This window comes from Mya arenaria, chromosome 10 (genome assembly GCF_026914265.1).
Source record: "Mya arenaria isolate MELC-2E11 chromosome 10, ASM2691426v1".
NCBI lineage: Eukaryota > Metazoa > Mollusca > Bivalvia > Myida > Myidae > Mya > Mya arenaria.
Window position 1 is genome coordinate 38,919,397 of NC_069131.1, and position 27,227 is coordinate 38,946,623.

At 33.5% G+C, this 27,227-nt stretch overlaps 1 protein-coding gene across 13 annotated transcripts in view; it reads left to right on the forward strand.

The window, feature by feature from the left end:
• LOC128206704 (zinc finger protein 263-like) overlaps positions 1–27,227 on the forward strand; it is a 92,563-nt gene that overhangs the window by 59,336 nt on the left and 6,000 nt on the right. The window contains exon 5 of one of the 13 annotated variants that reach the window (XM_052909345.1): positions 23,852–24,466. The exons of 4 other annotated variants lie outside the window; for them this stretch is intronic. In XM_052909345.1, the coding sequence (XP_052765305.1) occupies positions 23,852–24,057 (206 nt within the window). In that variant the 3' untranslated portion in view covers positions 24,058–24,466. Of the gene's footprint in view, positions 1–555; positions 1,627–4,319; positions 4,528–8,261; positions 9,402–9,522; positions 10,786–12,168; positions 13,455–14,866; positions 16,374–19,089; positions 20,349–23,851; positions 24,467–27,227 lie in introns of those variants that run through there. 8 more of the 13 variants (XM_052909349.1, XM_052909318.1, XM_052909319.1 and 5 more) reach the window with 8 other exon arrangements.

Consider the following 27,227-nt stretch of genomic DNA (forward strand, 5'->3'; position numbering starts at 1 on the left):
ATGTTTACAAAATGCTTGCAAACGTTTTGATTTGTATCCCTGTTGCAAGGCATTGCACACATTGCAAGCAGGGAACCAAACAGTAAATGTTTGCTGCAAACTTAATGAACGCTCTGCAACCGCACCACTAAAGAAATACTTATTGTCTTCTGAGAGGGAGGTTAAATTCGGGTCTGGTGTGACAGTGCTATACACTGGTGCTCTTTCAAGAACCAGGGCAGCTCTAACCAGGGTTACTTTCTGTCTGTGCACTTGCTCCTAAAACCTAAAATGACTAACAATCTTATCAGAGCACTTGCCGAATTGGCAAGGCCCAAATGCGAGTATAATTAAGCTTTCAAGCCAAAATTGACATGAATAAAAAAACAACAAAAAACTTTCAGACCTTGGAATAACAGATTTGTGGCCATGTTCTGTTTCAAATGTAAATAGATGTGTGCATTATTAAAAAAAACTCGCATGTATTTCTAATGATTTGTCAATATGATATTTCTAAAAAATGAAAGAAAAAAAATTTAAGCTATGAACTAAAAATACTGTCGTTTCTTATTTCAGATCACCCAAGTCGCAGATTTCCTTGCCCCTACTGCAATCTTGTTTGTCGGAAGAACAGCGAGCTGACGTTACATATCCGTACACATACTGGCGAGCGACCATTCGCCTGTCCGACGTGTGGGAAACGGTTTTCCAGGAGTTTTTCACTTAAAGCCCATCAAATTACACATATGAACGATCCTAATCTGTGAAATGTGTGCATGAATAAATTGTACATAATTAGTTAATGTAAAGATACGAAGCTTTTTCTGAGATATATTCATATCATTTTACTGTGTATCTTCATTAAGTAGGCGCAATGATTTTGTTATGGATTGATTTTTTTAACCACCTACATATAGCTGTACCTGCCACATTGAAAATTGTTTTGACTTTTGGAAATTAGTCATTCAAAAATAGCTTACAAAAAATTATGATAGCAAATTAACATGTTTTAACTTTTTTCTGTATGCCCTATACTCTATAAGAGCTGGGACTTTATTTAACAACCTTGTATTTAACTTCATTTTAAGAGTACAATCCAAGTATTTTGATTGGACAGTAAAATTAATTGGCCAATGTATGGACTAAATGGAATCACTGAGCTGTGTCTAAGGATAAGAACTATATTGAATATGAGCCCTGGGGTCATATTCAATAAACAACTTAGATCAATCTTAAAAAGAGTGAATCTAAGCTTTTTGATTGGACTGTAACATAAATTGACCAATCAACTGAATGGAATCACTGAGGCGTGTCTAAGGATAAGGATATGAACTTTATTGAATACTACCCCAGGTCTTGTAAGATCTGCTTGTTTTTCAAAAATTGCAGAGCTTTTTTATTCATTTACAGAAACTGTGGTGTTTATTAAAAGTTTTGCATTTGAAAGTTAAAATCTTAACTGGCATAAAATATACAACTGAATTTCCTGATTGTGCGATTTTCGTCATATAATATTAAATAAGATTGCTCCTAACTCTTGAAGTCATTAAACATTTGAAATATTATTCTTTGATTTTCAATTTTCAATTTTGAAAGGCCTTAAAAAATATCTGTGTTCAAGGCAACTGGACCCTACCTAGCACCCCCCCCCCCCGCTAGATTTTTAAGCCCGTTAAAAAACATAATCAAACTAGAAGGAAAAAAAAAACCCACACTAGATCTGATGTGTGTATTAAAATCACCAAAAAAAACAAACCAAACTTTGACCCTACCCTGCCTATTATTTGACCTATTGCCTTATAAACACATATAGCCCTACCCTGCCTATTATTTGGCCTATTGCCTTATAAACACATATAGCCCTACCCTGCCTATTATTTGGCCTATTGCCTTATAAACACATATAGCAGTACCCTACCTATTATTATTGGGACTATTGCCCTATAATTATAGTATAAACACATATAGCCCTACCCTACCTATTATTTGGCCTATTGCCTTATAAACACATATAGCAGTACCCTACCTATTATTATTGGGACTATTGCCCTATAATTATAGTATAAACACATATAGCCCTACCCTGCCTATTATTTGGCCTATTGCCTTATAAACACATATAGCCCTACCCTACCTATTATTTGGCCTATTGCCTTATAAACACATATAGCCCTACCCTACCTATTATTTGGCCTATTGCCTTATAAACACATATAGCCCTACCCTACCTATTATTTGGCCTATTGCCTTATAAACACATATAGCCCTACCCTACCTATTATTTGGCCTATTGCCTTATAAACACATATAGCAGTACCCTACCTATTATTATTATTGGGACTATTGCCCTATAATTATAGTATAAACACATATAGCCCTACCCTGCCTATTATTTGGCCTATTGCCTTATAAACACATATAGCAGTACCCTACCTATTATTTGGCCTATTGCCTTATAAACACATATAGCAGTACCCTACCTATTATTATTGGGACTATTGCCCTATAATTATAGTATAAACACATATAGCCCTACCCTACCTATTATTTGGCCTATTGCCTTATAAACACATATAGCCCTACCCTGCCTATTATTTGGACTATTGCCTTATAAACACATATAGCAGTACCCTACCTATTATTTGGCCTATTGCCTTATAAACACATATAGCAGTACCCTACCTATTATTATTGGGACTATTGCCCTATAATTATAGTATAAACACATATAGCCCTACCCTGCCTATTATTTGGCCTATTGCCTTATAAACACATATAGCCCTACCCTACCTATTATTTGGCCTATTGCCTTATAAACACATATAGCCCTACCCTACCTATTATTTGGCCTATTGCCTTATAAACACATATAGCCCTACCCTACCTATTATTTGGCCTATTGCCTTATAAACACATATAGCCCTACCCTACCTATTATTTGGCCTATTGCCTTATAAACACATATAGCCCTACCCTGCCTATTATTTGGCCTATTGCCTTATAAACACATATAGCCCTACCCTGCCTATTATTTGGCCTATTGCCTTATAAACACATATAGCCCTACCCTGCCTATTATTTGGACTATTGCCTTATAAACACATATAGCAGTACCCTACCTATTATTTGGCCTATTGCCTTATAAACACATATAGCCCTACCCTACCTATTATTTGGACTATTGCCTTATAAACACATATAGCAGTACCCTACCTATTATTTGGCCTATTGCCTTATAAACACATATAGCAGTACCCTACCTATTACTTTTCGGACTATTGCCCTGTAAATAGCACTACTGACCTATTATTTTTTGGACTTTTGCCCTAAAACACATAAAGCATTTATTTTAGGTCTAACGTAATAATTTTGTGTAGTTGTGTGTACACCCATGATGTTATCATTATTTAAGTTGTAATAAAAGGCCTAGGTACTTGGCTATTAAAAATACATGTGTCTGGTTATTTGTTTTCCATTACTTGTGAAAGAATACATAGCATATGACCCATTATAAAATCGAAAAAGTACCATAAAGAACATCATCAGATATACACATAAAGTTTACATATTGTTACTATTACACTTTATAATGATATACATGAATTTATATGTATGTGTACTGATGTTATCATTTTTAGGCTGTAGGCCACAAGCCTACAGACTTTAGTACTGCAAATCAAAATCAGGTATCGTTAGATCTACTATTTGACATGTTAAAAAAATTAATGCGCCGGTGTTACAAAATGGGACATATTATGGTGTTTAAAATACTGCAAATTAAAATACCTCTTTATTTAAATATGTCCATAAGATTGGAAAGTTAATGTGAATTCGAAAGCAAGCCAAAGAATCTCAAATAATTTTAGTGGTGAGGAATCGAGTGGAATAGCTTATTAAAGATTATTATGCAGAAAAAGGAAAGGTGTTGACTAAAAGACCCTGCCTTACTTTGACTATTTGTCACTTTAGCCAATATTGGGTTTCATTGAATTCACTTTTTACTAGCAATAAACTTGTGAGATGAAAGCTTTGCTCATATATCATAGCTCATATAGGTTTATCAGTTACTGTTTTGAAACAAGTTAAAAGTATTAAAAATCCATCAATTTACATTATCTATTATTATGTAATGACAGGCACTTATTGGTCACAGGCTTGGGCTTCTCAAAATATTCTTTGGATTTGATATTTATTGGCTGTGATTAGAATTGTAAAAAAAGTTAAATCTCACTTTTCTCGCCTAGAGCCTTTCAATGCTTTTAGTGCTTTTATTTAAGCTAGTCATAACACTGACTTCATTATTCAAAAATAAGAAACAATGATATTTCTTTCAATTTCAGTTTCTGCGTCTGGCCTTGAACAGAACCGTGTTAAAAGCCACGTTTGCAATCTTTGCTCCAAGACGTTTGCTTCCCCAGCAGCACTGAAGATCCACATGAGAATTCACACGGGCGAGAAACCGTTCGTCTGTGAGGTGTGCTCTGAAAAATTCAGCAGGAAGGACAGCTTGAAGTTTCATCGAGTTAAACACTTCTTTCAAGTCTAATGCAAGGATAAAATGTTATGAGGGTTGTAATTGATATGGGATGTGACGCATCATCGATTTTGGGCCTTCTGACATTATTATTGGAAATGAAATAATCATTAATTATAATTTCATTTTTTTTTTAATGTGGTTTAATTTCTTCCAAACTTCTTTCTTCATTAGGTTTGTCAAAAGGCTCATTGTTTTCTGAACAATTCATGTCAATTACTTGATTATTATTGTTCCAATTTGCCCCAAAGTATTTCTTTCCAAATTGTTTTAACAGCATCCATAGTGTCTATATAAAAAGTGTTTAAACACAAAAATTAATCATCAAAGTTTTATTTATGTAAAGATTCCTGGATGACAACTAATATAATAAACAAGTTTAATAATTGATAGTCATTAATGGTGCCTGTCATTTTAATAATGTACTTTAGTTATGGCGTTATGTGCCTGACCTTATTGGCCAATGTGTACAGATATATGTCAATAAACTTATTCCAAACTGTTCCATTTCCAACTTTGGTTAAACAATTGCAACATGATCCAATCCTGGAATATTGTTTCTAGTTCATACTTGGATTAACATATTCAACATTGTTCCCTTTTTCAACCCTTCCTGTAACATTTTCAACAGTATTCCACTTCAACCTTTTGTATATCATGTACAACATTGTTCCTTCCCACCTTTTATATATCTTGAACAACATTGTTTCCTTCCCACCTTTTGTATATCATGTACAACATTGTTCCTTCCCACCTTTTGTATATCATGTACAACATTGTTCCTTCACAACTTTTGTATATCATGTACAACATTGTTTCCTTCCCACCTTTTGTATATCATGTACAACATTGTTCCTTCACAACTTTTGTATATCATGTACAACATTGTTTCCTTCCCACCTTTTGTATATCATGAACAACATTGTTTCCTTCCCACCTTTTGTATTTCTTGAACGACATTGTTCCTTCCCACCTTTTGTATATCATGTACAACATTGTTCCTTCCCACCTTTTGTATATCATGAACAACATTGTTTCCTTCCCACCTTTTGTATATCATGTACAACATTGTTCCTTCACAACTTTTGTATATCATGTACAACATTGTTTCCTTCCCACCTTTTGTATATCATGAACAACATTGTTTCCTTCCCACCTTTTGTATATCATGTACAACATTGTTTCCTTCCCACCTTTTGTATATCATGTTCAACATTGTTTCATTCCCACCTTTTGTATATCATGTACAACATTGTTTCCTTCCCACCTTTTGTATTTTTGAACAACATTGTTTCCTTCCCACCTTTTGTATATCATGTTCAACATTGTTTCATTCCCACCTTTTGTATATCATGTACAACATTGTTTCCTTCCCACCTTTTGTATATCTTGAACAACATTGTTTCCTTCCCACCTTTTGTATATCTTGAACAACATTGTTTCCTTCCCACCTTTTGTATATCATGTACAACATTGTTTCCTTCCCACCTTTTGTATATCATGTACAACATTGTTTCCTTCCCACCTTTTGTATATCTTGAACAACATTGTTTCCTTCCCACCTTTTGTATATCATGTACAACATTGTTTCCTTCCCACCTTTTGTATATCTTGAACAACATTGTTTCCTTCCCACCTTTTGTATATCTTGAACAACATTGTTTCCTTCCCACCTTTTGTATATCATGTACAACATTGTTTCCTTCCCACCTTTTGTATATCATGTACAACATTGTTTCCTTCCCACCTTTTGTATATCTTGAACAACATTGTTTCCTTCCCACCTTTTGTATATCTTGAACAACATTGTTTCCTTCCCACCTTTTGTGTATCATGTACAACATAGTTTCCTTCCCAACTTTTGTATATCACGTACAACATTGTTTCGTTCCCACCTTTTGTGTATCACGTACAACATTGTTTCCTTCCCACCTTTTGTATATCATGTACAACATTGTTTCCTTCCCACCTTTTGTATATCACGTATAACTTTGGTCCGTTTCAACCTTTTGTATACCACGTACAACATTGTTCCTTTTACACCTGTATAATATCATGTACAACATTGTATTGTTTCCCATTTCCACCTTTTGTATAACATTTAACATTGTTCTGCATATACCTTGTATATATTGTAATATCAACATTTTTTCCCATTAAATTTTGTAATAACAATTTGAATTTGTTCCTTTTACACTAGTTTGTATGAAAATCAACATTATTCCTTTTTTACTCCTTTGTTTTCCAATGTGAACATTGTTCCTTTCTTAAATAAAAACAAATGTTTGACAATTACATGGTAACTGTAACAATTTCAACACTTTGTTCCTTTTCCATTATTTTTTAGCTCACCTGTCACGTAGTGACAAGGTGAGCTTTTGTGATCACTCTTCGTCCGTCGTCCGTCCGTCCGTCCGTCCGTCCGTCCGTTCACAATTGCTTGTGAACACAATAGAGGTCACAATTTTGACCTAATCTTTATGAAACTTGGTCAGACTGATCATCTCTATAAAATCTAGGTCAAGTTCGATATTGGGTCATCTGGGATCAAAAACTAGGTCACTAGGTCAATTAGTAGAAAAACCTTGTGAACACAATAGAGGTCACAATTTTAGCCTAATCTCAATGCAACTTGGTCAGAATGGTCATCTCTATAAAATCTAGGTCAAGTTCGATATTGGGTCATCCGCGGTCAATAATTAGGTCACTAGGTCAATTAGTACAAAAACCTTGTGAACACAATAGAGGTCACAATTTTAGCCTAATCTCAATGCAACTTGGTCAGACTGATCATCTCTATAAAATGTAGGTCAAGTTCGATATTGGGTCATCCGCGGTCAACAACTAGGTCACTAGGTCACTTAGTACAAAAACCTTGTGAACACAATAGAGGTCACAATTTTAGCCTAATCTCAATGCAAGTTGGTCAGAATAATCATCTCTATAAAATCTAGGTCAAGTTCGATATTGGGTCATCCGCAGTCAATAACTAGGTCACTAGGTCAATTATTAGAAAAACCTTGTGAACACAACAGAGGTCACAATTTTGACCTAATCTTTATGAAACTTGGTCAGACTGATCATCTCTATGAAATCTAGGTCAAGTTCGATATTGGGTCATCTGGGGTCAAAAACTAGGTCAGTAGGTCAATTAGTAGAAATACCTTGTGAACACATTAGAGGTCACAATTTTAGCCTAATCTCAATGCAACTAGAATGTTCACTTTATTTAGCAAAGCTACAGGTGAGCGATACAGGGCCATCATGGCCCTCTTGTTTTGTATAATAATTTCAACATTTTCTGTGGTTTCATAATTACCATAAGCCTGCAAAACTCCCACTGGTAAAAAACTTCTTGGGCTTGCTAAAAAAAAATTGGATTTTATATAACAGGGTTTCTTAAAAATCGTTTATGCCAAACACTAGTGTAACAAATTGGGAAAGTCTTAGTACATGTAACAGTTATTGTACTTGTTATTGAAATTATACAAGAGCATTGAAGGGCTAATGTATAATTTAATCTTGAGGGTAGTGTGTTTTTTTACCATGTTGTCATGGACAATGTTCAATAACTAGCATGCAATATAAGTGAATAGCATTGTAATTTATTTGCATGCTTATAAGCTAATGGTTTAGCTATGGTTTCTTGTTACCTTTCCAATATGGGATTTGATCAATAGACGAGATCAAAGGAACTTGTCTCAGACACGATACAATTTTGATTAGAACATTTTCATTTCCATTTCAGTAACCAATGACGACAGGATGAAGCTGAAAAGGTTTTCTTGCAAGATTTGCTACAAGCCGTTAGCGTCGAGAAACGCCCTTGAAATCCACATGAGGATACACACGGGCGAGAAACCGTTTGCGTGTGACGTGTGCTCGGAACGGTTCAGCAGGAAGGATAGACTGAAGCTTCATCGAGTGAAACATTTCTACAACCTGAGTGAAAAGAATACTTAAGCAGAGAGAAGATCCGTGCTGGAATAGCTTACAAACAGTGAATGCAAAAAACAGTCAGAATAATTATGAAGTCTGTCTTAAAAAAATGAGACTTGTTAATAAACAGATTAAATACTTCACATAGGTCCAGGGGATGTAATCACTAATGTCCTGATTGAGTCTTAGTCTCAGAAAACCTCAATTATACATTTGTAGTAAAAATTCTATTATAAGAACAAGGATGGTAACAAATGATATATGTGATGCAAATAATCTGTTCAACAATCAGGGGCACATCTTAGGTCAAAATTAGTTCTTATTTGAATATTTTAAAACATTCAAGAGCCTTAGGTTTTCTGAGTCTGAAGCTGAAATTCAGTCTCAAGACATTAGTGAAAATTGACCATGGTCCATTTATTGTGTGAATAATTGTCTTTACTTTGGTGTGGTGTTTAATATTGATTTTGTGATATATTTTAATATTATTAATGAAGGTATGTAGCAAGTCCAAAATTGAATTAATACTCTGACTTAAATGTGTAATGAGTTATTCCCCTTGGATTACTAAGAAAGGTAGACAAACAGTGCATGTATTATGAACCAGGCATCTGCTTGTGGTCGTCTCGTTCAAGAGAGTGATTTGGGATAATTATGCATAAGTTTGAATGAATGCCAAGGTATAAAAATATTCCAATCAAGAATCAGTAGCAACAACAATGGCAACAGGAACTTTTCAAGATGTATTTATCTTTTTTTCTGTTCTTTTTCTCTACATTGTACATGTGTTTCTGTTTATCTTTATGCTATGTATATATAACTTGATAAATGAAATATTTTCAAATTAACAACAACACACAGCAACAGCAAAAACAGCAACAACAACAGAAACAAAATTTCTTAGCAGAAGCAGTTTTACTTATGATTCCAGTCACAAATGTTTCTGTATAGTTATTATATTCAATAAATGATGTTTGTAATTGAATACGCTGTTTTCATCTGTCTTATGATTGTTCGAGTTTTCTTTATTACAACTGTTGGACCTGATAAAGTATTGTTTCCATTTTCAGTGGCTTTCGAGTTGAGCATGAAGCGCCAGAAAACGACATGCAGGGTATGTTCCAAGTTCTTCATCTCCAAGTCATTGCTGGATATCCATATGAGAATTCACACGGGTGAGAAACCGTATGCCTGCGATGTTTGCTCCGAAAGGTTTGCTAGAAAAGACAGGCTGAAACTACACAGAGTGAAACATTTGTCTGTGAGTGAATTACTGTAATGCTGATAAGCCCAGGAGGAATATATACCCATGGACTTGGATTCTTTTGGGAAACAAAATCTTTAATTACCATGATGTATATCCTTATTTAATCTTTAGACAATTTGTAGACAAACACTTTTGTAAAACACATAAAATTAACCCAGATATAGTGATTTTGTGAATGTATTTAGTTAATATGCGATATATATTTTAATGCCTGCACTGAAATAACCATGTTTTAATTTTCACACATATTGGATTCATATTTCAATTTACGGCACCTCCCTTTCACTTGAAATCATGATTTTTAAATTTAAAACTTTAGCTTTCAGTAATGAAATAACTGTTTTATGTAAGCTTGATACTCATTGCATAAAAACGAATATTTGTATCATTACTTATTTATATGCTCCCAGAATTAATCGCATATTTTCGCCACATTGTCTGTCTGTCTGCCCTTTCGGTCTGTCACACCCTTATCCCCAGAATAACTTTGACACTTCTGATGGGATTGAAATAAAACTTGGTATATAGATAGATGATAATGAAAACCATGATCATTCTGTGCATATTTATTAAGTAATCTCCCCTTAACCATTTTTTCATAATTGGTGCTTTTACCTTCTACATTGTATTAGAATTTTTGCCTTTTCATAGGAAATGGGCATATGGGGAGCATTTGTCGCTTCCAGCAATACCCTTGTTAAATAATGCTGTAATCATCTTCTAAAAGAATAGATATTTACTATATCTGGCCAACAAATTACCCTTTCATAGATTACTTGTCTACTTGATCTGCTTACAATGATTTGTTAATAAATGATATGATTAACTTTTTTTCAAAAACATTCCCATTTATTTACCGATGATAACTGAATATCCTTTAAAAGTTTTTTTTAAAACTACAAAGCTATCGGAATTTAATATGTTGATAAATTGCATTTGTCTTTTGTTTTTTGGGATACCCCTCGTATATATGTGTGTAAATATTTGTACTAGAAATTCTACAGCTGATTTTTTTACGTCAATGAAACTTTTATATATTATAATGGAGTTAGTTACGCCTTATAGTGTGGAATTATGACGAATGAATGACTTGATTAGATTTCTTGTGTTATTTTGTATTATGAATCATAACATGTGTATATAGATTTCAAAGTAATAAAAATATAAAATGCTTCTAATGTTTCTTTGTTTTAAATTGACTATCAATTTACATAAGGACTCTGAAGACGTCTGATTGTGTGTCCTGACCTATCAGTAACAGAACAGGGGCTATATTCAATATCGTCCTTATTCTTGTCCTTAGACATGCCTCAGTGATTCCATTGAGTCCATTGGCCAGTTAATTTCTTCAGTCCAATCAAAACACTTCTTATTGTATTCTTTAAACATGCCTCAATGATTCCATTGGCCAGTTATTTTTACAGTCCAATCAAATCATTTTTTTTAATTCTTATCCTTAGACATGCCTCCGTGATTCCATTGAGTCCATTGGCCAGTTATTTTTACAGTCCAATCGAAACACTTGGATTCAAATCTTGAAATTAGGTCAAATCTAAGGTGGTTATTGAATGCAGCCCTTTATCACTATTGGTTCATTTCAGGGCCCAGTGTTTTGTGATGTACGAAGCATAATTATCGTGACATGTAAAATCATATTGCATTAAGAAAATCAGAATTTTGTTAGTTTGTAATATATCATTGAAGAACATCATGTAATCACCTAACATCTAAAGAATATTTGAAACATCTGTTTTTGTTCTGTGTACAGCTAGTATGTTAGTCTTGGTTATAACCAATTGCAAATAACCAACGCAAGAACACAAGACATAAATGTCAACAGAAGTGGTCTGACTTTCATATTTCAATAAGACATCCATTCCATTTTATCCAATGGCTTTTTTTGAACTTTATTTGAAGGCATGGCTACTCATAAATTGTTCAGCAGCCATGTTTTATTAGGTCCTAGTATGTAACCTAACCAATGGGTTAAATATTTTTAGCACTGCACATAATGTAGATAGATCATGCAGTGGGAATTTACTTTCAGATAAGAGGAATACAGTGTTGGGGGGATGTGAAAAAAGTTCCCAATATGTATTAGTTTATGGTAGTTTAGTCTTATTTTTGTTAGCTCGATTGTGACGAAAACTGATAGCTTATAGATCACTCTCGAGTCTATTTCCTGGGTGGAAACCAGCTCCAATATGTTTTGAAAAATAATAAAGGAAGTGCTCTAAGAGTTGATGTATTTTTAAATCAACAATTATTATTATTTTTTCTTCTTCATATATTCTGTCTTTTTTTTGGAAATCATTCTCACTCTTCTTAGTAAAGTTTGAATACCCAATTTTAATCAACATGACTCATTTTATCCCATTCAGAAAACTTCTACATGTATGTTACTTTTCTCACCTTGTTATTTCATAAAAATTATTTTGTGTCTTTTCAGGTTCACCAATTCTGAAGACGGTGTCAGGAAAGTTCCAGTGTCCACTGTGTTTCAAGGAATTCTTCTACCCGTCCGCCGTGAGCAACCACATGCGGATACACACGGGCGAGAAACCATTTTCATGCGCCGTTTGCCACAAGAAATTTAAGCTGAAGCACCACCTCAAGACACACATGCTAGCACACTTGAGTGGAACCGTCCCAGCAAAATAAGTTACAAGTGACAGCCGACAATGAGAAAGGGTTCAAGTAATGTGACACGTGGAAGTTAAAACACCGCTTCAAAATGAAAATACTTGCCCATATGAGTGAATCTGTCCAACAAAATGAGTTACAAGTCACAGCGGACAATGAGAAACTGTAAAAACACCACTTCAAAATGCAAATGCTTGTTCATACCACTGAAACTGTGTCTGCAATTTAAGTCAAGTCACCTGCGTTAGACCAGACACATTCAGTGCCCTTTCCATCATTACAAGACTAATATTTTAACTGACTGTCTTGTTTATTCATTGTCATGTAAAATGTTTTGCATCCTGCATTGTTTTGTTGTTGTTAAAAAAACCAAGGACTTGAATTCTGATAGTTACCAGAGCTTGAAATTGGAGAAAAAACCTTCAATGCTTATATTTATTTTTTCGTACTTGGTCAAATTCTGGAATTTGTATAGCAGGACTTGTTGTCAATTTTTTATGCAAACACTGCTGTGTATACATTTGAGCTTGTTTATTCAAAAGGCCAATTTAATGGTTGGTTTTACCATGTGAAAAGAATTTGTCACCAAATCATTTTTGAAATCTAAAGCTGTTAGATTTATGAATAGATTGCTTTTGTTTTACTACAAAAAAGGAGAAAAATTACTGGAAATCGGTTTTTATGTAAAATATAAAATAATATAATGTCTGGATTTTTTTTAGCTCTACTGGTCACAGGCCAAAAGAGCTTATTTGATGGCGTGGTGTCCATTGTCCGTGCATCTGTCCGTAAAGAATTTCTTGTGAACATGATACAGTCTTCGGTATTGATTGTACCTTAATCAAACTTATACAGTAGTTAGATATCAATGAGAGCTTGGTTCCTTTCATTAACCAGCCCTATTCGTCCATGCATGACTGGATTATGGCCCTTGAAATTGTATAACCCTCTCAAAAGTATACCTTAAGGGAGACAATTTGTACATAGAGTTGTGTTACTCCCCCTTTGCCCTTTGTTACAAATATGATTCACTGGATGATTCCCTTTCAATGTGGGTTCAGTTTATTTCCTATGTACTAGTATGAACATGCTTTAGATAAAAAATACCAAAAAAGTCATGCTAGTAAAACATAAGCCCTCATGGGCCTCTTGTCTAATTTGCATTGGTTTCTGTAGAATGTCTTGCATACTGTAAATAAAATTGCAAACTTGCTATGTTTCTATCTGGTGCCCTTTAGGTCATGTATACAAGTTTGGCCGACATTGCCCATAAGTGCATGTAAACACATATGGCCGACTTTATCGACTATTTGATGTAAACGCATCGACCGCATTTCACATAAGCTACCGGGAGATAAAAAACGCATTTAACATTTGGAAAATGACACATTGACACAGTCCTAAAAAGATACATTTGAACGGTCGAAAATGAAACATTTAAACAGTCCAAAATAACACATTTAAACAGTCCAAAAATATTTTGACAGGTTTAGCAATAGTTGAATAGTTTTTAAACCAAAATTGTTTGATATTCAAAAAAAGAACATTATTGTGTGGAATATAATGCCTGAATGACAAACTAATTATAATCAGTTGTACATAAATATATGATTTAAGAAATGTTTTAAGATGCTGTTTATAAAACTTTGGTTAAATTAGGTTATTTTTTATGTTTGACATGATCTATCATTAAATACAAAACATTGCCTTTATTTCCAGAATTTAAACGATTAATAAATTATAGGCCAAGTACTTATGTTTTTCAAGTAATTCAACATCTGAACTAGATAATTTATAGTACTTTTATGTAAAGGATAATTGTTCGTTCCTGTGTAAGATCATAATATATTTCACCGAGTAAGCACCAAAAGCTAAACTTAGTGACGTAGCCTGGAGTGCAATATTTACTTTTGGTGTTTATGAGGTGAAATATATTGCTATCTTACAGTGAAACAAACAATGTTTCTTTTATGATAAGCTTAAAAGGGATATAAAATGACATTTAATTGTACTTTTTCAGAAAAGCATGCCAGGTTGTATGCAAGATGTAGGTCGTTTCAGAAATGATATTGTGGAAATTGTGTCCCAGCCATGTGCTGTGTGGGCTGAAATTTCAAAACAGTGAAAATATCAAATTGTTATTTTACTGTTTGAGACAGTGAAATATCATTTTTATTTCACTGATAAATCTTTAAAAATAACCATAAAGTGTATAATTTATATATAGATATATTTATTTATATATATTGAAAGTATAATTATCATTAAGGATAAAAAGATCAGAAATGAACATAATTAATTAATTAAATGGCAATTGAAGATGGATTTACAAGCATTATGAGAATCAGTGTCCACTCAATTTAAAGTTCAATTTCTGAATATAACTTTATTTTCATAGCCAAAAATCCTTGTGACTGGTCCTGAGATTTTTAGTTGGACATTCAGGGAACAGTCTGTGGTCTACTCTCTCAATTATAACTTATAGGTCATATTTTGATTTTCAGTGTTATTTTCAGAGACAAGCACCCAGAACAATGGTTCAAAGCCCAAAGTGCAGACGAAAGGTTCACAGTCCAAAATCCAGATGACTGGTTCTCAGCCCAAGTTCCAGATGACTGGTTCTCAGCCCAAAATCCAGATGACTGGTTCTCAGCCCAAGTTCCAGATGACTGGTTCTCAGCCAAAAATCCAGATGATTGGTTCACAGCCCAAGTTCCAGATGACTGGTTCTCAGCCAAAAATCCAGATGACTGGTTCTCAGCCCAAGTTCCAGATGACTGGTTCTCAGCCAAAAATCCAGATGACTGGTTCTCAGCCCAAATTCCAGATCACAAGTTCTCAGCCCAAAATGCAGCTGACTGGTTTAGAGTCCAAATTTCAAAAGACTGGTTCCAAGCCCAAAATGCAGGAATCTGGTTCTGAGCCTAACATTCTAAAGAGTAATTCTGAGCCCAAAATAAAAAAGTTGGGCCGTGGGAAGTTTGCATGTCCAACATGTAGTAAGATATTCAGGTCACCATGCTTCGTCTCTGCTCACATTCGTTCGCACACAGGGGAGAAACCGTATATGTGCTCGATTTGCCAAAAAAAATTCGCACAGAAGAAATACCTACAAAAGCATAGGATAACGCATCTATCTAAATGATCAATTTTGTAGGATTTTCAAAAGGAGGGTTACTTAATGAAACAACACTGCAAAAGGCATAGCCTTTGAAACTATCCAACCTAGATCATTTGTTCGATTTTGACCAAAGAGCTTCAAAATTGATTGACCTTAAAAAGCATAGCTTTTTATATCTGAAACTATCTATCTGATGGTAATTCGTTTCAATTTTGACGGAAGAGTTTCAAAATGAAACGATGCCTTTAAACACTGTTTATTGCATAGCCTCACTTATCTGAAAGAAATTCTAGTCATGTGTTCAATTTGACGGCAGAGTTTAACAATTCAGTAATACTTTCAAACACATTTCTGCTGAAATGTATCTTAAATGACCTACGAATGTATTTATCATTTGCTGAAAGAGTTCACAAAAAAGCCATGTGAACATGCAAATTACAATCATTTTAATGGATCCGACTTTGTTCATGTGTTCGATTTCCTGGAGATTTTCAACATGTGAATACTAGTGACATACCTATAATGCATAGCCTCTGAAATGACCTATGTTCATCATGTGTTCAATTTACTGGTAGAGTTTACAAAAAAGTGATGCCTGAACATGCAAATCACAATCATTTGAATGGATCTGACTACGCTCATGTGATTTATTTGCTGAAAGAGTTTACATTGAGGAAAAGCTAGAAACATTAAACATATAGTCTCTGAAATGACCTAAATTGTTCATCATGTGTTCAAATTGCAAGGAAGATTTTTACAGCAAAGCTTTGTCTTTGGGGCAATCCCTGCTGTTGTTTTGTTATTAAATGTCTTGTTAGTTGTTATATGCAGTTACTTACAGTTGTTCACTGTAGTTGGCAGTTACTTACAGTTCTTTACTTCAGTTGGCAGTTACTTACAGTAGTTCACTGTAGTTGGCAGTTACTTACAGTTCTTTACTTCAATTGGCAATTACTTACAGTTCTTTACTTCAATTGGCAATTACTTACAGTTCTTTACTTCAATTGGCAATTACTTACAGTTCTTTACTTCAATTGGCAGTTACTCACAGATCTTTACTTCAGTTGGCAATTACTTACAGTTCTTTTCTTCAGTTGGCAATTACTTACAGTTCTTTACTTCAATTGGCAATTACTTACAGTTCTTTACTTCAATTGGCAATTACTTACAGTTCTTTACTTCAATTGGCAATTACTTACAGTTCTTTACTTCAATTGGCAATTACTTACAGTTCTTTACTTCAATTGGCAGTTACTTACAGTTCTTTACTTCAATTGGCAATTACTTACAGTTCTTTACTTCAATTGGCAGTTACTTACAGTTCTTTACTGTAATTGGCAATTACTTACAGTTCTTTACTTCAATTGGCAATTACTCACAGTTCTTTACTTCAATTGGCAGTTACTTACAGTTCTTTACTTCAATTGGCAATTACTTACAGTTCTTTACTTCAATTGGCAATTACTTACAGTTCTTTACTTCAATTGGCAATTACTCACAGTTCTTTACTTCAATTGGCAGTTACTTACAGTTCTTTACTTCAATTGGCAATTACTTACAGTTCTTTACTTCAATTGGCAATTACTTACAGTTCTTTACTTCAATTGGCAATTACTTACAGTTCTTTACTTCAATTGGCAGTTATTCACAGTTCTTTACTTCAGTTGACAGTTGTCCACTGTAGTTAGGAGTTACTTTATTTGAAACTGTTGAAAAAAGGGCTTGAAAAGCATAGCACTCCACATTTGAAATGTTCTACTGAAACAAAGGAACTTTGGTCATTCAATGAAAATTTAACAGAAAATTTCCTGAGAGGATAAGTTCCTGCCCAATTTGGACATGAAGTGACTTTTGTATATGTTTTTTATGCTGAAGAACAATCAAGAATTAGTGACACTCTTATATAAAATCAATACATACGCATGTATAGCAAACATCAATTTTTACTGATAAACCTTAAACTACTTACTAAATAATTCATTTATGGAAACTACTCATTACTGATAAAACGATTGTAACCATGCATTTAATAGCAGAAAGCTCAAAAATAATAAATAATTGGTGAATGCTAAAAGATTTTCTGTGGTTTACTATATCTTCACATAAGGTAGAAATACCGTGTTTTATGCTTATTTCTTTTAAAATAAACTCGGTATCCTTCATAAGAACCATCGTTTTCGACATTTATTCATCCTTTTTGAAATATTAAAACTATATTATTAATTGTGCTAAATCTGATTTGGGAGTAAGAGTGCATCTTTAAAAAAACTTCATTTTGTCAATATCTGTTAATTAGCAGCTTACATCAGATCCTGTTTATTGTGTTATTTGTCACTTTTATGCTGTTCTCAGTTTTAAATGTTGCAATTATTTTCAATGTTTTGCAGTTGATATATGTGTGGGGGTATTGTCATATAGTGTTTCACCTTCATTTGCCTTTTACAATATTATGGGAAACACCAAACTCTGGCAATTTGATTACTGAAATCAATATACTGGCATTTTTTCATATACTTGCAAGATGTTTACTTTAAACAATTGGCATTTTCTTAACTTAAAAATACTGACAATTTGTTAACTTAAATATACTGACAATTTGTTAACTTAAATATACTGACAATTTCTTAGTTTGAATATACTGACAATTTCTTAGTTTGAATGTACTGACAATTTCTTAGTTTGAATATACTGACAATTTCTTAGTTTGAATATACTGACAATTTCTTAGTTTGAATGTACTGACAATTTCTTAGTTTGAATGTACTGACAATTTCTTAGTTTGAATGTACTGACAAATTTTTTTATTTCTAAGTTTGAATGTACTGACAATTTCTTAGTTTGAATGTACTGACAATTTCTTTGTTTGAATGTACTGACAATTTCTTAGTTTGAATGTACTAGAAATTGTTCAACTAAAAAAATAATAACTGACATTATTTCGACTGGTATTTTGTTAACTTAAATGAAACCAACGCCATCTGTTTTGTTTTTTGTTATTTCCATTCCTATTTGATCTATTTGAAAGATGCACATGAAAATAAAACAGTTAAAAATCTTGGTTTGGTAGTTTCTGTAGCTTCTATTATGGACACCATTATATCTTCCATGTAGTTTGCTCCACAGCTTCAGCAGGATCAAACTGTTAAAAAAGAAATAAGTACTTTTCCTAGCTGGTTGTCCAATGGACTATTGACTCAAAATTTCTTGTAGTCTGACCAAAATACTGGAAGTCTCTGACTAAGTGACTGGACTACCATTTGTGTCAAACCCTGAGTACCTAGGCTACAACTTGTCAATAATTCTCAGGTTTCCCCCACATCACACAAGACCACATACTGTCGTGCAGCATCGTGCCAGCAAGAGTGTATAAGCACACGTTGATTTAATTTTCATTACAATCATTATAAAATAACTAATGATTAAACTAACCTTGCACATCTTAATATGATTATACTTCATACTTTATTTTAATTTCAGCTACTCTACCTCATGTACATTGTTATGCGGTACTGTATCTCGATGGAACGATGAACATAATAATAAACAGGAAAAGAACAACAACATTTTAATCAAATTCATATCACACTCTGTTTCCTACAATTTCAGCCGATCTAGCGACTTTGGGGCATCAGACTTGCCAGATATGCGGCACCTTTTCTCGATGCAGGGCGGAGCTAAAGCGTCACATGATGACACACACGGGCGAGAAACCGTTTGCTTGTGATTTCTGCGGGAAAAGATTTACGCGACGGCACACGCTAAAAGTCCACGCTGCTCAACATGTTTTGGGTGCTATTCAGTGAATATCGTTTGGTGTGTATGAAGTGATCATTATTTTTGTTCAAGAGGGATACTGTTTACCAGGCTGGTATTAACTACATTATCAAGAAGATATTTCACTTGTTTTTGTGTACCTGCAATGAATTTCAGTAAATCTAGATGAAGATAAAGATCGTGACTCTAAATAAAGTTGTTTAGAAAATTTGTATAAAAAGTTGAAATGTTTTTTTACAATATGTTGTGACTTTGTTTGCACCTATTTATGTTTGAGAGCTACATGTAAGTATTGATATTGCAATTTTCTTAGACAATGTTAGGAAAATCTGTTTGAATTGTAAACTTAAATACTTTGTTGTTGTTGTTTTGGTGTAAGGTTGTCTTTACTTTCAAAAATGTTAAAATGTAACTTGTCATAGATTGCTAGTTCATCTGCAATATTTTGTAGAAAAAGGATTTTCTTTGAATAACATCAGGGCTGGTATTTAATATTGGTCTTGATTGGATCTTAGAATAATGTAGCTTATCGGATCACTGGTTATTAATAACTGACCAATGCATTGAATGAAGTCAATGATGTATGACCATTACATTAATTTACGATGAATAATGAATACCACTCCAGATAATGATTTAACAAGATATTGTAATTTTTGTTTGTTTGTACATTTCACACTCTTGTTAGAGCTAGTCTATTAAGGTGTAAAAATAATGTATGTTTCTGTTTTCCCGTCCTACCCTATTTCTTTGCCCTGACCTTAAACCTTTTGATTGCCTTGAAAAATAATTGTTTATCATTTGTTTGATTTTTTATCCTTTAAAAGTCAATAATGAGAGTTTATTGCTTTTAACAATATTTCTCATACCTAATAAATGTTCAGTTATGATGTTCTGATGATTCAGATTTGAAATCCAGACAAATTCACATCATTTTGTGCTTATTAACCCTTTGCATGCTGGGTAAATTGTCGTCTGCTCGGTGTCTGGTCTGGTTCCAAGCTGTTTGCAAAGCCTTTAAAATCCCCATCAGCAGCCTAAGGGTTAAGCTAGTGAAATTGTTAATGGGCTTTTGTTACTTATTCATAAATGGTGTATAGTTATGAAAACACTGTATGCTTGTATATTTGTTAATTCTCATGATGTTTGAAAATAAATATTTTCCTATCACATTTGTCTGTTGTTGTTTTTAAAAATTCATTAAAAAATATTAAGAAATACAAATATATTAAAATGTCTTAGTAATAATAGAGCCATTTAAACTGTCAGGGATGTGATATGTCCACAAATTTGGTGATTTCTGTAGATTTATTTACTCAATTAAAAACAAAAGAAAAATCAAAGAAAAAAAAGTTAACTGTTTGCTTTTGGTTTTTACTTCATTTGTTTTAAGATATGACACTCAAGTTTTCTTCTAATTTGAAGTCATAGGAGCCCTCTAAAGGGTTTTTAAAAAGCCAATTTTGCTTCTGTGGCAGGATGCTCCACCTCCTTTGACCCCATTTGAGGCCTGGAGCGCCGGCAAAACTCATCACCAAAATGGTTTAAGCCCTTCAGGTGTCAGGTCAAGCACATCTCTTATTATAGTTTAGTCAGTTTAGTTTAAACATATTCATTTGACAAACTCTGTGAAACAAATTATCACAACATTTTATTAATCACTCTTGTTGGCACAATTTATGAGAGAGTGTGGCCTTGTGCTTTGGGGGAAACCAGAGTTCCCGGAGGAAACCCACTTAGCCGGCTAGGTTACCACAAATCAAACTCACATGTGTCCAGGCTGATAATCGAACCCGGGTTGCGCCTAGGTGTGAAGCAAGTGCGCTAACCACTGGGCTAACCTGACAATCGTTAACTTTAGTTACCATATGGTTTTCTTCATAATCAGAACTCTTCAAATTTTAATGGTTATTCTTTAATTACAGATGAGCCTAATGCCAGTGTTTATATTGGGCGATTTTTCGAAATGACCGTATTTGTTTTTGCCATCTGAATTGAGCTTTGCAAGTTTTACATTGCCTTGTTTCGGCAGCAACCATATTTGTTTTTATTGAAGCGTGAAAATGGCATAGGTTATCAAATAGTACAGCACATGTACATAAATGATGAAATATATTAAAGTAACAATGATAACAATCCCAATGTCGCTCTCCTGAACGCCTGTTTTCCTCCGTACATTAAACTCCAATATTACAATGGTAACAAGAAGGCAGACCATAACTATGCTTATCATGTGGATTAATTACAACGCAGTTCACTATTGCACACTTGTAATTGAACGCTGTCTTTGACAACATGGTACTTAAGAAACTTTACGCTCTACCCTTGTGTTAGTTATATACAACTCGCGCTGAAGCGCTCATATATTATTTGAATGACTCAAGCTGTGGGTGTGGTAACTATTTCTTGTTTTGTGACAAATTTATATTTGAAGGAATAAGTATGAAAAATACTACTGTTTCTGTTTCAGATATCGCTAGAGTTCCGCACGACAAATATGGCCGCACCCTGCGACACCTGTGCCCCGTGTGTCGGCATCCTTTCCGATATCCGACAGAAGTGCGAAGACACATGGTGACGCACACGGGCGAAAAACCATTCAAGTGTGACACGTGTGGGAAACAGTTCAACAGGAAGTCGGTGCTGGAGTCTCATAAAGTGACGCATTTGATGAGAGTGATGAACACTGGTTATAACAATCAAAGCAGGAAATAGAAACTATAAAATTTGGCGTTTGTAGGAAGTCACAACTTAAATTGTGAAACGGTTCAAGTGTGATGCATGCAGGATGCAGTTAAACAGAAATTTTGTTCACAAATCACAGGAAGTGATGTATTTGATAAGGATGATGAAAACATGAGCCCAGGAAAGTCACAATAATAATTGTCAGCGCAAAATATAGATTTTTTTTTGTTTCCGTTGTATTATTGAAAATGTGAAAATGTGAAATTTTAGTTTTGTTTTTTTTACCGTTTAGGGAAAACGTGGAAAATATATAGAATTTGTAAACAAGTTGATAAAGTGGTTGTGTTTTATTATTTCAATCATAATTAAGTCAACATGTAATAACTTAAAATGTTAAACTGCTTACTTACATATGTGATAAAATCTTTCACATAAAGCTTTTGCTTGAACGCTGTTATTTTGTGTTGATTTAATATTTTGTAATTTTGAACATAAATATCTTGTAACATTTGTTATTTGTTCTTTCATTGGACCAGAGTATGTATTCATAAAATATCTGAAGTCATTTCCTATCCTAAGTATTTTTTTTAATTTCTTATGCTCTAATTAAAATAAATGTAAAATGTGTTTTTTAACACAAAGTTGTTTATGTTAATTCAAGACAATGAAAATAAAGTATTTCAGATATAATCAAGTACTTACAAAGTAATCATATGACCAGTCAGATACTTAAGTTAGACAAAATTTAATGACGTTAGTTAAGAAATGACTTATTGTTTTTATAAAAAACAGCCCTGGAACTTGCTTTAAAGAAAAGACAATTTTAATTCATTCATTAAGCAATTTACTGCAACCATCAAACCAATTTTCTGACCTCTAATTATGCTGTAAAAGATGTAGACCCAGCAAGCATTTTGATCCTGTTTTAGGTTGTCCGGTTAGCGCAGTGGTTAGCGCACTGGTTAGCGCACTGGCTTCTCACCTAGGCGACCCGGGATCGATTCCCGGCTTGGGCGCATGTGAGTTTGGTTTGTGGTCACCAAGCCCGACAAGTGGGTTTTCTCCGGGTTCTCCGGTTTCCCCCACAACACAAGACCACACTCACGCGTAAAATCGTGCCAATGAGAGTGATTAATATAATGTTGTAATAACTTGTTTCACAATCGTTGTAAAATAAATATGTTTAAACTAAACTAAGAAAAAGATTGAAGTGTATATATTAAACAAAGGTTTTATTGCCAGGTGCTGGCAGCGCCGTGCAAATCAACTATCAAGAAATAACATTTAATAAATCATTTAAGATTTTCAACTGAGTAAAAAAATTATTATTCTTTATTTGGTAAATGGTTACTGACCCTAAATGATCAATCATTAAAGACAGACGACTTAAGATTTAACAATAAAAGGCCTAAAAAAATAGTTTTAGCTCAGGTTACCCGACCCTACCTACGAAATGGGGGTCAACCTTACATTTTTTATAGTCTGTTGTTAAAAATAAAAAAATGAAGAAAATTAAATGTGGATTTTAGTACATAGTTTAAAACCTTTAAAGCTTTATACAGAAGAGAGCTTTAACACCATTCTCCAATGATGACAATAACGTTCCTATATAAAGCCTAATACAAAAGTAAAAAATAAAAAAGCCTACCTACCCTACCTGTTTTTGAAAATGATCTCACCCTAACCAAACCATTTATTTTTTGGCTTGAGGTAAATGGTGAACAGTAAACTGTAGTGCGACTGGGAGAAGTCTGGACATGCTTTGGCATCCACTGTAGTGTTGTTCTTTTATTTCTGCTTGATTCATAACTTTTGGTAGTGTTATTTATAGGAAGAAAATGCTGCAATCTCCAGTACAACAATACTACACTTAGAAAATATTAATATATCTTATTGTATATATTTTCAGTGACCTCTCTTCAGATGTCAGGGAAGCTATCGGCGCTTACATGTGACATATGTGGGCGATGTTTCAAATTCAAATCCAGCCTTGACGTCCACAGGAGAACGCACACGGGCGAGAAACCGTTCAAGTGTATGCTGTGTGAAAAACGGTTCTCCGACAAGTCAAACATGAAGAAGCACATGGTCGTTCATGTTGTCCAAAACATGTGAAATCATGGTGTTTGAGTGAGGTTGTGTGGCTGAACCAGAACAATACATCGGTGGTCTCAATCTTGTATGGTGTGTTCAAAACCGTTGTCCAACAAGACAAACAAGAAGAAGCACATGGTCCTCCATGATGCCCAGAACATGTGACATTATGGCTTTTGATTGAAATTATGTGGCGTTACCAACAACAAAAATGTTTTTGGTCTAATTGTGGTTGCTTTGTTCCAAACTGTTCTATGACAAGTCAAACATGGTCCTCCATGATGCCCAGAACATGTGAAATTATGGCTTTTGATTGAAATTATTTGGCGTTACCGACAACAAAAATGTTTTTGGTCTAATTGTGGTTGCTCTGTTCCAAACGGTTCTATGACAAGTCAAACATGGTCGTCCATGTTGCCTAAGGTCTTGTAAAATGGTTGAACATTGTAAAATGGTTGTACACTGTAAAATGGTTGTACAATGTAAAATGGTTGAACATTGTAAAATGGTTGAACATAAAATGGTTGTACAATGTAAAATGGTTGAACATTGTAAAATGGTTGTACAATGTAAAATGGTTGAACATTGTAAAATGGTTGGGCATTGTGAAATGGTTGAACATTGAAAAATCGTTGGACATTGTGAAATGGTTGGACATTGTGAAATGGTTGGACATTGTTAAATGGTTGAACATTGAAAAATCGTTGGACATTGTGAAATGGTTGGGCATTGTGAAATGGTTGGGCATTGTGAAATGGTTGGACATTGTTAAATGGTTGAACATAAAATGGTTGGACATTGAAAATCATTGGGCATTGTGAAATGGTTAGACATTATAAAATGGTTGAACATAAAATGGTTGGACGTTGTAAAATGGTTGGACGTTGTGAAATGGATGAATATTGTGATTTCAACTGTATGCTGGTGGTAGAATGTTGCTCTGATCATTTGAAATGTGTATAGTGATGGACTGTGAACGTTGTGTTTCATTATTGTCATGACGCTGTTGGAGTTTTGTTTAAACTGAATTTTGCTACATTTAAAAACAACAAGAAAAAAGAATACATAGTTGTCCATACTCGTTTAGTTTTCTTTTGACTGTTATTGTTCATTTTATGTTGTTCTGCAGGGATAGAAAATGTTATAAATTTATATTGTTAAACAGTTTGTAATCGTTGAATTTTACTGTTAAGGTAATTTGAACCCTAATCAATGTTAAAATTGCAAAAATCTAAGTTAATCATGTTTTATTTGAACCTAATTATTTAAATGGCAAGGTAAAGTGTAAGGATTGTTGCTTAAGAAAAGAATAACAGGTGAAATAGTAGATCATTTAGTAGCCCTTCTAGCATTTCATAATTCTTGGGTCAGTGGTTTGATCCCCACACTCTGTTCATCTTTTTATGCAGAGGCATTATGTTATTATAAAATAAATTATGAAACCCTTTGTATTCCTATTGGCTGTTACAAGTATAGGTTGAATGGGATGTTTAAATATTTTTATTTTGTCCATATATGATTATTTTTATGTTTTTACTTTTTACCAAAAAAAAATGAAATTAATTCCTTGAAAATCTTTTATCAAGATCAAAGTTTAAACAGCTTGCTCAACAAAATCTCTGAGATTCAAATTACCCCTAAAGCAATATGTGAAATCCTTGTAGGTGTTTATTGCAATTATAAAGTGCCAAGCTGTATAGAAAATAGTTAGTGCTAGGAAAATTCATAACTATTTCTGAATAGTCGAACCCTCACCTAAGTGTTCTGGAGCATGGCACCATGGTAACGATTTGCAGATTGCTTTAATAAATGTATTGTTTAAGAAATTATCTAGATATAACACATCACATACCATAATATTGCTATGTCCTTTTCCCAAACTGTACAAATTTACAACAAATGCACTAACGTTAGTTATATAAGAATAATAGCTTTGACTAAAATACATATTTTAAAACCATATAAATCTGTTTCATTGTTGATAATTAAGAAATATGTGTGTATGTGTACAATTTTGTAAGATTTATCAAATAAAATATTGTTCTAGAATGATATGTTTTTGCCTTTGTTTTTACATGGCCTTAAGGCCCGCAACCCATTTAAATGATGTATTTTATTATTTCCAAATTACAAACAATAACCTGCATGTAGCATCTAACACAGTAGAGTTGTTTTAACTTCGTGCATTTTCTGTTTGTTTAATGTATTTACATTCCCCTTAGTAGACCTTTGAATAGATATCCATAAAACTTAACGTTCATATTGTATAACATGCAAAGAGTAATCAGTTCATATTTCAGTTTTGTTTATTTCAATGTTGCACTTGGATTGGATTAGCATGATGTCATTTAACCAATGATATATGACATAACAACATCAGGTTTTCTTTTTTTATAAATGGATGTTGTCGGTTACTCTCTTTAAGAACAAATACTCATAACACAGATGATACTACAAATATTTAATCATAATGACTATTTTTTTAAAAATTTACATTTAAGAATTGATCGCATTTTTTCGAGTGTTGATGCAGTAGGGCAAGCGAGCAATTAAATGACGAAGAAGACCTAGAACCAAACATGGAATTTACTCACATGTCCTGCGTTAATACAGCATAATTGCAAGAAAAAAAATCTTATATAACATATTAGTCTTGGCCATATTTGGAAGAAAAAAGTCTAGGTATTGTCATCGTCGGTGTTGAGCAAAAACTGTAAATTTGGCCATAACTATAAAACCGTTCAAAATATTCCAATGAAACTTGGTTGCTAGAGACAGTACACAATTCTGCATCAAGAGCTGTAACTAGGGCTTAATTTATTGTAGAGTTATGCCCCTTTTTGAACTAAAAAAAATACAAACAAGCATTGGGGTTCACTCTTTGGCACTCTTGTGAAAGATTAATGATCGAACCTGTCATTTCTAATTCATCTACATAAGATGAATTGGCATATTAAAGAAATGGAGTCTGCATATATTTTTTAGCTAGAGTCATCTGGCAATAATGTGATTTTTTGGCTTAAATTTAATATCAATTAGCCACCTCTGATTTAGCTGATCCAAAGTAGCATCATAAAACTTATAAGCACATTTAAAGTGAATTAAAAACAAAAGCATTTCTTTAGCAATTGCAAATTTACTTAATTTTATTGTATTATTTTTTACTTCATATTTATATTTTACTAAACCTA